Here is a 14,351-nt window from a genome sequence, read left to right on the forward strand (position 1 = left end):
ATTTTTTTTGTTATTCGATAAAAACTTGCTGGAGTAAATAATGAACTATATTCACTACATAATGAACAATGTCATTTTAAGAGTGTTGTTGACTATGAACATTCCAATTTTGGAAATTCTCTTCTCTCTAATGAGGTGGGACTCATTCTCCACTAACAATACTTAAAAAAAAAAATTCTCTATTTATCTCTCTTTTACTTTGCCAATAATACATTATAACCCGTGCTAAACTTAAAGTTCATACTCTTTAGGGACGGAGAGGATATAAACTTTTATATTATTATTTGAATATTAAATAAAATTCTCCATTTTAGAATGTAAGTCAACTTGGAATCCTTCTATAGTAGTAGTATTTTGCAAATTTGAAGTGAAACTATAATATCTTACTAAAAGTATTATAAATTTTTAATTAAATTTATTTTAATTTATTTCTAATCAAAATATTCATCCGAAAATTATGAAATCATGAATCATATGAATCTAGCTAATTTGTAGGGGAGAGTTTAAATTTTTATAAAATGCTGAAAAAATATCCTCATTTTTGTTAATGGAAGAAAAAATTATGTAATGGTTAGTATACATAATCAATTACTAATCATTCCTTAAATACATAAATATCGATTATGAGAAACTTAATCTTTCCTAAATAATCAATAAAAGGATAGATATGTAATACAATACATTTTAAAATATAAAATACCTTAAATGTCCAATTTTGTATATACAAATTTTGTTAATTTATCAATACTCTTTTGAATACCCATCTCCATATCAAACTTCAGGTTTAAATCGTTAAACAGTTTAGTAAATTTGCAAATGTAAATCTCTAGGTGAATTAACACAATCGACCGTGCGAGATGCGATTTATCCATTCTCACCTCAGCATTTGGTAGAAATTAGAATCTAGAATTGTCTCAAATTGCATTTGTTAGTTGAAGCTCCTTGTTTTATGAGACAGTACAAGTGTAGTGTGTGTGCAGTGTTGCGATATTCAAATAAAGCAGGTTTCCCAGATCCAGCAAGTCCACTAGATCACTTGGTCTAGGAACTCGTAGGTTGTGCGGAATCCCGGTCGTCGGACACACAAGTACTTCCCCACTTCAAAAAAAACCCTCAACCACTTTACTAAACCTAGTATAAGGAAGTAGGGATCGATCCTATCTTCCACCTTCTTGTCTTCTTGATCCATCACTGCATTAGCTGATCCTCTCCTCAATATGCTTCGCGGGTTATCATAGGCCTTCTTTGCCTCAATCAATCTCCCCAGCGTTTTCCTGACTTCACTTGCTTTGTTCTTAGTAAAATTTCCCCCGCTCGAGGAGTTCATCAAGTCCTTTGATTCAGGGTTTGCACCTTCATAGAACAAATAGTAAGTCTTCGCTTCTATCATCCTGTGGTTTGGACAAGCATCCAGCAGCCCCTTGAAGCGGGACCAATAAGAACTTAGAGACTCATCTTATTCTTGTTTGCACTCCTGAATCTCCTTCTTCAAGGCATTCGTCTTGTTAGATGGAAAAAAGTAATCCAAAAATTCCAGTTTAAAATCCTTCCACGTGTTGATCGAGTCCGGTGGAAGCCTCAGCAGCCAAGTATTCGCCTCCCCTTTGAGAGCAAACGGAATTGCTCGAAGACGGTAGTCCTCTTCTGTTGCCTCGTTGGGTCGCTTCTGAATGCTGCATAGTTTACTGAACTCATTCAGAAATTCATAAGAGCATTCATTCCTACGCCCAGAGAAAGTAGGTAGAACTCCAAGCACATTTGTCTTGATGTCGATCGACCTCCGTCGTGGGTTCGAGACTATAGCATGAGCGGGTTCACCGTCAAGATGTGCGGTGAGCGACCCTATTTCCGGATCGGGGTCTAGTAGATGAGCCATATCTGGGTCCTTCTCCTCCTCGGTCTCGGAATGCTCTGGTTCGGTTGATGTCCCTGGATTCTCCTCTATCGATGAATTCCACTCCTTTTCACTTTCTGACTCGAACGGGAATGGATCTTCCGTTCTCAATCCTGATCTAATAGTGATGGTAGATGTAGATTCCTTGATTCGCCACTCGTACTGGCCACTCCCTGATCCAGATGAACTTGCCCAACTTCCAGATTGGAAGCCCGCTTTCATAAACTGTCAGGAAGAAAGAAAATAACAAAAATTAGAATATTTACACCAAATCCTTAATAACAGCAAACGCCATCCATCACCGGAAACGGCGCCACTTGAAGCTCCTTGTTTTATGAGACAATACAAGTGTAGTGTGTGTGCAGTGTTGCGATATTCAAATAAGGCAGGTTCCCCATATCCAGCAAGTCCACTAGATCACTTGGTCTAGGAACTCGTAGGTTGTGCGGAATCCCGGTCGTCGGACACACAAGTACTTCCCCGCTTCAAAAAAAACCCTCAACCACTTTACTAAACCTAGTATAAGGAAGTAGGGATCGATCCCACAGAGAAGGATGCGTAAGACTCGTAATCAAGGATTTGGGAGTATTTTGCTGCCACGCATTTTCTTGGGTTGAGGAAAATTAAAATTAACTTGACTTGTGAATATTAGAAAGAAACTTAACCTAACAGCTAGACCTAGGAGATAATTCTACGGTGGGACCACATCTAAGAAAAAGCAGAGTACGACCGGAAAGTGGCAGAATAACTAACTCTCGTACTAACTGACAGTGACATCGTCTTCTACAACCAAATTCGCATAAAACTTCTTGAGAAAACACATAAGCAAATCAAAAACAGGGCTACCAACTTGAAATCAAATCTATGCATAAATAACGAAGAACTTAACAGATCTGCATACCTAGACGAAGTGAAATAGAAAACAAAAGGAAATAAAACAAGTCTATCAACTACTGTTTCTTTCACACGCCAAAACCAACTTCAGACGCTAAATCCACTCCAGATCCAAGCGTCCGACATGAACTCCAAACAGAGAAATTCTCCATCACGTCAGATTCACAAATTTAAGCTCCGAACACTCAATCAACCACAGATCTGTCACCAAATTCCACATCAAACACCTCAATAATGAAATAAACAGAGATCGACATAGCAATTTAAGAATTACGCTAACAGCAGAGAGATCTAAGCAAAATAACTTGAAATTAAATAGCTAAACTCAGATCCGTGAACGTAAAAACAGTTAAACATCATCAACATCAAAGTCGACTCCCAAAAGTGAAGTTCGACGGTGGAAACTAGCAAAAAACAGTTGAAATTAAAAGCAATTGTATCTTCGCCCTCACTAGGACGGTGTTACCAAACACGAAATCTTTAGAAAGTACCCCCCCTATCACTATTATCCCCAGAACTATTCCCAAGTGTGTAAAATATGAGCTAAGAAGAGTGAAAAAACTATGTCTCTTGCGCTGCATGCTCCTCTCTATTTATAGGCGTTTTAGTGGGTCCAGCGAGGTATTGATAATGACTTTGTTGCCCTCAGCTGTAGACTTCCTTTATCACGCCAATTTCCTCGTAATTCCTGCTCATTTCGTTCCATTCTCCTGCTAGACCATCTCCTCCATAACTTCCTCGATCTAGCAATTTTCTTCACACACTTGGCTCAGGAAACATGTTAGACCCAGCAAATTATAACATTATTTTGCACATACCGATGCATGAAATTAGCCTTATCATTAGTATTCCCTTTTCACGATCCGTATACATATGATTTATGAACTTGTATTAAATCGATGCCATAACTCATACTCCCTCCTATTCGTCCGCCATTAGAAGTTCCGGTCACTTTTGCGCACTCATTTTACAAAAATTATAATAAATAGTTAAAGTAGAGAAATGGTAAATTAAGAGAGAACAATGTTGAGAATAGTCTTCTCTACATTATTCTCTTTTTTACTTTACCATTTCTCCACTTTAACTATTTATTATCATTTTTACAAAACGAGTGCGCAAAAGTGACCGGGACTCCTATTGACGGAGGGAGTCTTTATATATTTTACACAAATTATCGTTTAAACGTTTCATTTTAATTTACTTTTTTATGGAAAGTAACTACTCCATTAGAGGCCACACTACATGAACAAGGATTGATATGGTAAAAAAAAAAAAAGGATTGATATGGTTATTTCTTACTACATTAGAATTGGAGTCTAACTTGTGCGCGTATTTAATTCATTTTTTTTGGCATTTGATGCAAATCACGGAAATTTAGATTATTTAAAAATGGAAATGATAAGGACCACGTTGATGCAACTTAGCCTTACTAGTACAAATGAAATTCTGGCTTTCGTAAATGTAATTTATTTTCAGTTGATTGACATAGAAGTAAGTAGTACTAGTATACTAGCTATATATATAGTCTCCAACTCTATATGAACAAACTTGTTCCAGGATTAAGTGAATAAAAAAATAATTATTAGATTTGACTTATCTCTAATTATATTATTACTTTAAGTTCATATAATCAATGTATTATGATGGTTACCCACTTTTCAATAAAGTTAGTTGAAATACTACTAAAGATCATTGAATGCTATGAGTTCAACTGTATAATGTGAGATTGAATTACAAATATTTAGATTTTCACTATCATGAAAATAATATTTTCAAGGAATATGATTTCTTGAATAGATAGGCTCATGAAGAAAAACACTCAAATGGTGTAACATCTATATTTTCAACTCAACCTATATGTATGATTCTTCAACTTTTCATGAAAAAACATTGAAGAAACCATCTAATAAGACCAAATCGGCTGTACAACTTCTTATTTTGTTTATAGAGTATTTAATTTGTTGGCAAGTCAATGTGTATATACGTGCAATCAAGGGTAAGTGTATTTGGATGCATTCGAGATTCAATTAGCCGAACCTAAAGTATCCAGTTTTATCACTAAACATTTGATTTTCGTGACAAAATGGCATCAGTCTGGAATACCATGTACATAGGTTAGCTACAATCTTCTTGCTCCTATGAATATTTTTTTATTAATAAATACATGTATATGTTTGCACAAACGGATCGGATAGGGAGCAAAATATATCGAAAACTGTCCCTTGTTTAAAATTGAGTTAGTGATGGAAAATGATATCGATGATCGTATTACTACAGTTGGACAAATTTTATATTGACGGCTGCGATAGCGAATTTGTTATGAAAAAACAAAAAACAAAAACCTCAATCATAAATGGTGATAAATATGATTATAAATTAATAGACCAGCTGTAGAGTAATCCAAGTCCCAAAGGTGAGGTGGCCCAATCCAGTACTACACGTATCATCGAACACCACCACATTTCATGCAACTGTAACTACACTATATGTAGGGTTTTCTTCCGCGATATCCTCTTCAAGTCCATCTTTATTAAATTTTCATTGAACCAAGTTAGATGGTGTTAATAGTAGTAGTATTATTTATTTAGTTAACACCTACTATCATAATATTTGAGTTTTATATATTTTTAATAAATTTAATGATGTCAGTGAGTTATCATTTGATATTAGTATTATATACCCTCCGTTCTATAATAATAGAGACATGTTGTCATTTTGGTACGTTTCATACTAATAGAGTCGTTTCCCTTTTTACTAAAAGTAACACATTTTTCCACACCTACTTTATTTCTTCTTACTTTTTTCTCTCTTATTTTTTTCTCTCTTCATCTCTCTACCTTTTTCATTTCCATTTTATTCTTCATTTACTTAACTCACCTAACACAATTTTTCTTAATCTCCGTGTCGAAAAAAAACGCCTCCATTACTATGAAACGGAGGGAATATTAAAATATAATATATGTATAATTAAATTAAATATAAAAATAATATTATGAAAACAATATCATGGATCAAAGGTAAACAATAGATAATATTACACTTACACACTTATTAATCCCAATTCCCAAATATAAATACAGACCCACTGAGCTTGTTTCCTCGCAACACACAGCCGTGAATAATTAATCAATCATGCCCGGCCACACTGAATACTTCAACCCCCCTCTCCGCCGCGTGTCGGTGGGCAACACCGACGAATTCCGCCAGCCGGACACCGTGAAGGCTGCTGTGGCGGAGTTCATCAGCACCCTCATCTTCGTCTTCGCCGGCTCCGGTTCCACCATGGCCTACAACAAGATAACTGGCTCTGGTCCCGCCACCCCCACGGGCCTCGTCGCGGCCGCCATCGCCTACGGCTTCGCCCTCTTTGTCGCGGTCTCCGTCTCCGCCAACATCTCCGGCGGCCACGTCAACCCCGCCGTAACTTTCGGCTTGTTTGTCGGCGGAAACATCACTCTCTTCCGCGGTCTACTCTACATCATCGCGCAGCTCCTTGGCTCCGTTGCTGCTTGCTTCCTCCTCATTTTCACTACTGGCGGTCTGGTATATCATCTAACTAATCTCATACTACATCTGTTATTTAAAAATACAAATTTAAATTTTTTATTTTAAATAATTTTTCATTATTAATAATAAGGTTGAAATTACTCCCTCCGTCCCCCATTAGGAGTAACACTTTGACCGGCACGAGTTTTAAGAAATGTAAAGAAAAGTTGGTTGAAAAAGTTAGTGGAATGTGTGACCCATTTTTTTATATTGGTTTTATAATAAAATATGAGTGAAATGAGTTAGTGGAATACTTATCATTTATGGTAAAAATGAAGTGTTACTCTTAATTGGTGACAGACCAAAATGGAAATTAGTACTCCCTTCGTCCCCCATTAGGAATAGCACTTCGACCGAGCACGGGTTTTAAGAAAGGTAAAGAAAAGTTGGTTGGAAAAGTTAGTGGAATGTGGGACCCACTTTTTTATATTGATTTTATAATAAAATGTGAGTGAAATGAGTTAGTGGAATGTGGGACCTACTTATCATTTATGGTAAAAGTGAAGTGCTACTCTTAATTGGGGACGGACCAAATGAAAATTAGTAACTCTTATTCGGGGACGGAGAGAGTAACTCTTATTCGGGGACGGAGAGAGTAATTTTTAACCTTTCAACCTTATTATTGATAATACAATTATTTAAAATAAAAAATTTCTAATTTTAAAGTTTGGATCAAATTAGATAGTAGTAGTAGTATATTAAGTGATTATTAATAAACGCAGGAAACGCCGGCGTTCACAGTGTCGGCGGGAGTTTCGGTGTGGTCCGGCCTTGTGTTTGAGATCGTTATGACTTTCGGATTGGTTTACACTGTGTACGCCACGGCCGTTGATCCCAATAAGGGCCAATTGGGGACTATTGCTCCCATCGCAATTGGTTTCGTTGTAGCGGCAAATATTCTCGCCGGTGGCGCCTTCACCGGCGCTTCCATGAACCCGGCCGTGTCTTTTGGGCCGGCTCTGGCCAGCTTCAACTGGACCAACCATTGGGTTTTCTGGGCCGGGCCGCTCATCGGCGCCGCCATCGCTGGTATTGTTTACGAGGCCTTCTTCATTAGCCACTCCGGTCATGAGCGGTTGCCAGGCGGCGATTACTGATTCCATAAATGATCTTTCTTCACGTCAGATGGTTGGACGAAATCTCTCTATTTACTTCTTCTCTGTCTTCTTTGTTCCTTTTCTTTTTAAAAAAAAAATTCAGTTTGGTATATTATGACTATCGTGTCTACAATTCCTGTATGTTAAAATGTAATTTTGTAACAGTATAATATGGCACTCTTATCTATTTTGTTTGTAATGTTCGAGCACCATCTATGGCCAACACATATGTGCTTGGAATTGTCCGTTCAATTAGAAATTAATCATTATACACCCTACTCCATACCATACGCATCCCAAATGCTACCTAACTACCTTCTATCTCATAATAAAAATTATATTTTATTTTTACCATAAAGTAATGATAAGTAGGTTAGATTTCACATTTCACTAATTTATTTTAAAACTCGTGTCTCACTAAATATGACTTTTTAAATTTTACCATAAAGTAATGATAAGTAGGTTAGGTTTCACATTTCAATAATTTATTTTAAAACTCGTGTCTCACTAAATATGACTTTTTAAAATACGTGTCTCACTAAATATGACTTCTATCGTAGAATGGAGATAGCACAGTAAAACTGATGAAATAAAAAAAAAATATATAGCTAATCCTACTAATTATTTCGGCCGATTTACAACTGTTATTTTGACATCAGAAATTCATATGGCTTGAATTCTTTATCCGTGCATCACACAAGTCTACTAATTAAGTTCAAAAAATATGACAACATTTATTGATTTGGAGCCAAAGAAATGTTTTATTCATTTACACATGTCAAGTTCTCTCTTGCGTTAAAAACTTATAATCTATCATTAACTTTCTCAACATACTCATGTCGGGATAGACAATTAGATACTTAAAAATAATATAATAATCGATGTTAATTTGTGTAGACAAACATTTGCAAATTTGACAAATATAACAACATATAAATAAGTTTGTAGTTGATGATGGCATGAATAATGCTATGGCTTTTTAATTGAAAGAAACAACTAAGTAGTAGGGATTATCATTTTTGAAAGTGAAATGAGATCCGAATCCCCTCGTCTTTCTACAGCGAACCACTTGGCAACCATGATGCATACATGATACACGTGCACGTTAAATGCCTTTATACCAAACTTCAATTGAGTTGGAGAACGTTGTTAAATCACCTATCAACAACCTAGCACTACGAAAATTATTTCCGACAACTAAACAAAAAATTTCAATAAATAAACAACGAGAAAAGGAACCCTCAATGTAGTGATGTACTTAGTTGAAGATCTTGCCCCGAATTTTATAAGTTACCGCTGTTTGTAAATGTTTTTTTCTCTTCGATCTATTGTAGTTTGTTATGTACTATTAATAATAAGATTAAAAAAAATAAATCAAATAAATAATTAAATAGTAAGTACTCCCGCCGTCCGCGAATAGGAGTCCCGTTTTTTCATTTTGATCCGTCCGCGAATAGGAGTCCCGGTTCATAATTACCATAAATGGTAAAGAGACCTCACATTCCACTAACTCATTCTACTCACATATCATTTAAAACCAATATAAATAAGTGGGAGTCATATTCCACTAACTTTCTTCCACCCACTTTTTTAACATTTATTAAACCCCGTGCTGGAGATGAATGGGACTCCTATTCGCGGACGGAGGGAGTACTATACTACTCCCTCCGTTCCATAGTAATAGAGTCATTTTGCCAATTTGGTATGTTCCATAGTAATAGAGTCATTTCATTTTTTAGTAAAAGTCAACACATTTTTCCACACCTACTTTACTCTCTCTTCATCTCTCTACCTCTTTCATTTTCCACTTTATTCTTTCATTACTTAACTCACCTAACACAATTTTTTTAATCTTCGTGCTTAAAGAAACATATCCATTACTATGGAACGGAGGAAGTATTATTTAATACTTTCTCAGTTTGTCATTACATGTCCCCACCAATAATTTTTGGGTAAGTGAACCTCATTTACACTAACTCGTTTCACTCGCTAATTACTTCTCTCTCGCATGAGGCTCTTCGAGCCTAGTTATTACAACACTAGCTTGCCATCGTCTCGTCTCAGCAAGACGAGATTGAGATGCCAGCGACCTGCGTTGCGGTCTTGCTGATGCCCTTAGCATTTAGTAATAATTTATGGAGTATTGTGATAAGAAGCGCCATCAATCACACAATACTGATGTAGTAATGTGTGGCTTAATTATATTTTATTTAGCATTTACTGCATTGAATTAGGACGTACGTGCACTATTCGTCTGTAATGAGCCTCTTAACACGTGGCACTACAAGCTCTATTTAATTGTTATAAACTTAATTGTCGCATTATCGTGATTTCTAGAAAAAATATTTAAAAAATAAAATTGTTAGCATATATCGGATTAGAACCGACGGGCGACGACTTTTCTAATGTGAACAAATATGTTAATCATGATTCTTGTATTATGTATATATGTTGTTGTGGATAGCTTGACTACTTTTTAAACTCTGACGGACACGGAGAATAAGTCTTTCGATGAACCATTATTATATCCCAATTAACCATACTTATTCAGAAAAGAATACAGTACTATTTCTTAATTAAAGACTGTGTCTAGTGGGGGCTCAAATTTCGGTATCACTAATTTTCATAAGCAAAATTGGATGGATGTGAAAATTGATGTACCATTTCTTGCCGCCACAAATTTTTCTTGCACTGCAATTTGAATCATAATACCCTTTATCCATTAAAATCTTGATTATTTACCGATCATTTTAGTAAAATTCATGTCGAGTCCAATATTGCATATTTAGTGTTTGAAAGGAGGGTTATTACCCCCAATTAACTAAATTGTTTTTAAACTTTCTAAACGTTAATATTTCAATTTTCAGTTTAAATCTTTTATACGTTTTCATAATTTCGTGTAAATTTAACATTTCATGTGAAATTTTATAGGAGTATAAACTTTATTATACGGAGTACCATGGCCGAATCTAGTAAGAACATTAGAGGGGCATTTGTCCCACCTCAAATTTTTTACTCCATATATATATTGTCTATGATAAAATTTATTTCTATTAATTTTTCACTAAATGCTCCTCCTCAAATTCTTAAATTTTTTTCATAGGTAAACTTGCCCTTGTTCTTATAAATTCCTAGCTCCGTCCCTGCGCAGTACTACTATTTTTTGAACCAATATGTACATGAAATTAAAAAAGAATAAGGAGAGCAAGACAGAGTATCGAACGTGGTGAATGATCAGATACGAAAGGTTTCGCTTCCTCTTCAATAGTCCATTATCATGCATGTGGAGAATACCGATTTGTGCCGATTCCTCAGGTTAGTTTTTTGGATCAGAATTTGATAGAGACAAAATATAAAATTTGTTAATTTTGATGGATAAGGATGGAAATATGAAATATCCAATTTTGTAGTACATTATTTATTTATCTTGGTTATAAATCGGTGGGTACCGGTATCCCATGTCTTGATAGACTTAATTGTTAACTGGGAGAAAGTTCAAAACCTTCTTATAACTTTATAAGGAAAAAAAAAATACTAGCATTATAAATCGGTGGGAGTAACTCATGATATTAGCTGATTTGTCCAGTTTATTTTTAATATACATCAATATTCCCTCCGTCAAAAAATCGGAATTGATTGAAAATGAAATTGTGCCAAAATTTTCATGAACAGGACAACTATTTTTAAGAGATTGTAAAAAGATAAGGAGTATTTAGAATAATAACTATAGTTCTTAAAAAAAAGAATAATACTATAGTTTATTTAAACAACAATAATAGCACTCACTCGGGAATTGCTACAAGATTTTAGGTAAAGTTGTTCTATGTGTTAGGTGGAGATAGAAGATAGTATATTTATACTAACGTGTAAGAAAACTTTTAAAAAAAAAAGGAAATATGACATTTTTTGTAAGATAAATTAAAAAGGAAAGTAGACGGAAGGAATAGTATGTTGCTCATTCCAAAATTCATAGTACTCCGGATTTGATTTATTTGAGATGCATATTTCTATTCTCATACTCAAAAAATCCAATCTGTTGAGAAAAGCTCAATCCCGTAATGGGCCCAAGTGTTGAGTCCAGTACATGGAGTCGAATTGTCAGCCGATAAATGCATTCAGATTATAGTAGTACTGGCTTTAAGATTGATGACAAATCGCAATTCATTACATTCGGATGAATATAAAGTATTTGATTTGATTATAATTTAGTTGTAATTAATGAAAGGGAATTAGAGATTAATAATTTTTTATTAAATTTTAACTTATTTTTCTTAGTGGATGCATAGTACTCTCTCCGTCCCATTAAAGATGACTCACTTTCCTTTTTCATCCGTCCCAACCAAGATGACCCATTACTTAAAATGGAAACACCTTTTATCTCTACTTTATTCCTTCTCTCCTATTTTATTCTCTCTACTCAACACACAAACTAAAGTTGCATAAAACTCCGTGACGCCCAAAGAAGGGGTCATCTTCCTTGGGACGGAGGGAGTACAAAACTACAAATACACACAATTTTTTTCTATATAGTAGTAGTAGTATTAAAAAATTTAATGTTCATCTTCCGAGGAACACTCGACATCAAAGATAAATAAGAATGATCTTACTTGATGGTCTTACTGGCATTGAAGAATGAAGATGATCCATGCACAGAGAAATAAAAAAACTGTCGAATACCACTTTTTTTTATTACAAATCGAGACTTTAGACGACACATTTTATTACAAACTTAGTAATAAGAAAGGGAAATGGAAAATAATGTTAGTGGATCATGAGACCCATATAATTAGTACACTACTTGTGAAAAGTTTTCGAAAATGGGCATACACAAATTTTACCTGATAAACAAAAATGGCAAAAAGAGACTCTTTTTAAGGATAATAGTAAGAAAAGTATAAATTTCAGATTAACTTGTTATTAATTAAGTCAAACTTAGCCCCCATCAATTAATTAAGTATAAGGCATCCTTCCCTAGTGTATGAAAGCTATATTGATACTTATGTCATTGTTTACCTATGTAAATTGAGAGTTACACGCATAAGCCTATAAAAAAAATCAAAGAACTATAACTAAAAGTCAAAGAGACTAAATAGAACAGCACAGAAACAACTGCAGTGAACTAGTTACTGATATGTACTCAAATTAAGGTAAGAGGGAAAAAAATCTGATGCAAAATGTTGAAATCAATAAGAAGAGGTGCTAATTGGATTTACTTAAGCAGGTAGGGATGTTTCGAAATCAAATCCTTGACCAAGAAAAGCTCTTCCAACACACATTTTCACATCCGTCTCCACCTGATCTTCTGCAGCAACCTATATATGTGCAACATAGGATTCAAAATCGTCGTTTCGTATTTGATTTCATCAGTACATGTAGTAATAGAAACATGAAATTAAGGAGACTTACATGCAAAGTGAAGGTCAATACATAATTTTCATCATGAGAAGCCAGATTAGAGCTTCTAACATGAACTCTTTTGAGCGAATCAAGAGCCCTGTAGAGAAGCACAGCAACTCCTCTTTCTCTGTTGGACACTATACGCACGTAAAAACATCCTTCTTCAACTTGAAATACATCCATCTGCAAAATGAATTAACTATATCTATAGGTGATCTAATTTAATTAAGAAATAGTAGTATTGATTAGTTAAGATACCTTGAAAACCTTCTTGAGTGTGGGAGTAGGAGCACTTGTTTTCTTCACCTTTGATTTATTTTTACTTAGTAGTAAGGATGATGAGTCGAAGCTGGCGATCTCCGATCTTAGCTTCTTTGCCTGCTTTTGCAGTTCTTGCACATACAGAACTGCGTCTCCAACTATCGAAGCTTTATCCATCTACACCATTATGTATCCCCATATTTTTGTAAGAATTTAGTATTATTCTTAAATGTATGAGAGCAGTATTGATTCGAATGCATTGTTACCTTGGTAATATTAGGAACCAAAGAGCGCAAAGCGTAGAGCTTCTCCTTCATCCGCCGGCGGCGGCGTCTCTCCGAAATCAAAGTGGTGGATCTATCGCTCTTTTTCCTCTTCTCGGGAGAGGATTCCGTCTCCTCTACGTCGTCGTTTTGAGGGCTATTGAACTCTGCAACCGGATTCATCAATGTAACGTCGTCGTTTAGGCAATCGAAGTCGTATATGTCAGAAGTGAAGTTGAGAATAGGATCATCGGATTTGCGGAATAGATCCATAAACTGATCGCTGAAATATGCGATCTCGAAATCGGGATTTGCGTATTGCTCTTCGATTGAAGTCTCTTCTCCAACCCTCTCTGCCATTTTCTGATTTGTGTGAGTTGATTTTGGTTTTGGGATGGAGATTTTAAAGAGTAAAAGAGTTGACAATTTTGAAAAGATATTGCTGGCCTCTTGGTTGACATTGAATTGTTTATTATAGTACAAAGGTTGCCTGGATTCAGACATTGTTAGGTTCTCCAGTTGTAATGGATCACGTAACAAAATGCATATACTGGCCGACCACAAACAAAATAATATCTTGCTTCTAGGTCAAATACTTATTTTCTCCATTAGTCTATTATTGTATGGTGAGCAATTATGTACACAGCAATTAATAGAAATGATAGTGATGATATACACATTTTAGAGTCATAATTAAATAAAAACAAATAAAAGGGAGATCTATAGTTAAATGTAACCTAAACATTAAATACTATCCTAGTAATTTACTTTTCTAAATTGAATCTCACGTATTATCGAAAGTGTCATCGTAGCAAAACATGATTATAACTAAAATGACATTGTTTTTCTAAAGTTGGTAATTTTTCCTATAAATACATGAACTTTTGATATTTTCAGATTCTCCATGAATTTTAGAGATTTTTTTTTTTTCAATGGTAGATTTTCCCCTAAATTCATATACTTTGTTTAAAACTCGGATAGGAGTATAACAACCATATA

The 14,351-nt window shown here is 35.0% G+C and overlaps 2 protein-coding genes across 2 annotated transcripts; one reads left to right on the forward strand and one right to left on the reverse strand.

The window, feature by feature from the left end:
* Window positions 1-5,856: 5,856 nt before the first annotated feature.
* Window positions 5,857-7,630, forward strand: LOC148933212 (aquaporin TIP1-1-like). Its single transcript, XM_089062778.1, has 2 exons — window positions 5,857-6,331; window positions 7,057-7,630. Exons 1-2 carry the CDS (start codon window positions 5,921-5,923, stop codon window positions 7,429-7,431), a joined length of 786 nt encoding a protein of 261 aa, XP_088918904.1. The 5' UTR covers window positions 5,857-5,920; the 3' UTR covers window positions 7,432-7,630.
* Window positions 7,631-12,541: 4,911 nt separating this feature from the next.
* Window positions 12,542-13,747, reverse strand: LOC148933213 (transcription factor FER-LIKE IRON DEFICIENCY-INDUCED TRANSCRIPTION FACTOR-like). Its single transcript, XM_089066750.1, has 4 exons — window positions 13,356-13,747; window positions 13,087-13,266; window positions 12,838-13,011; window positions 12,542-12,743 (listed from the first exon to the last, which is right to left on the reverse strand). Exons 1-4 carry the CDS (start codon window positions 13,710-13,712, stop codon window positions 12,645-12,647), a joined length of 810 nt encoding a protein of 269 aa, XP_088922876.1. The 5' UTR covers window positions 13,713-13,747; the 3' UTR covers window positions 12,542-12,644.
* Between the last annotated feature and the right edge of the window lie 604 nt (window positions 13,748-14,351).

Source organism: Salvia hispanica, chromosome 1 (genome assembly GCF_029641045.1).
Source record: "Salvia hispanica isolate PSC_SH4W2 chromosome 1, Shi_PSC_v1, whole genome shotgun sequence".
NCBI classification, from domain to species: domain Eukaryota; kingdom Viridiplantae; phylum Streptophyta; class Magnoliopsida; order Lamiales; family Lamiaceae; genus Salvia; species Salvia hispanica.

Bases quoted from the DNA above. Each gene is read 5' to 3' on its own strand.
- LOC148933212 (XM_089062778.1), top strand. From the start codon at position 5,921: ATGCCCGGCCACACTGAATACTTCAACCCCCCTCTCCGCCGCGTGTCG. The intron at 6,332-7,056 runs GTATATCATCTA...TAATAAACGCAG, and splicing joins TTTTCACTACTGGCGGTCTG to GAAACGCCGGCGTTCACAGT.
- LOC148933213 (XM_089066750.1), bottom strand. From the start codon at position 13,712: ATGGCAGAGAGGGTTGGAGAAGAGACTTCAATCGAAGAGCAATACGCA. The intron at 13,267-13,355 runs GTAACAATGCAT...ATAATGGTGTAG, and splicing joins TGGTTCCTAATATTACCAAG to ATGGATAAAGCTTCGATAGT. The intron at 13,012-13,086 runs GTATCTTAACTA...TTCATTTTGCAG, and splicing joins CACTCAAGAAGGTTTTCAAG to ATGGATGTATTTCAAGTTGA.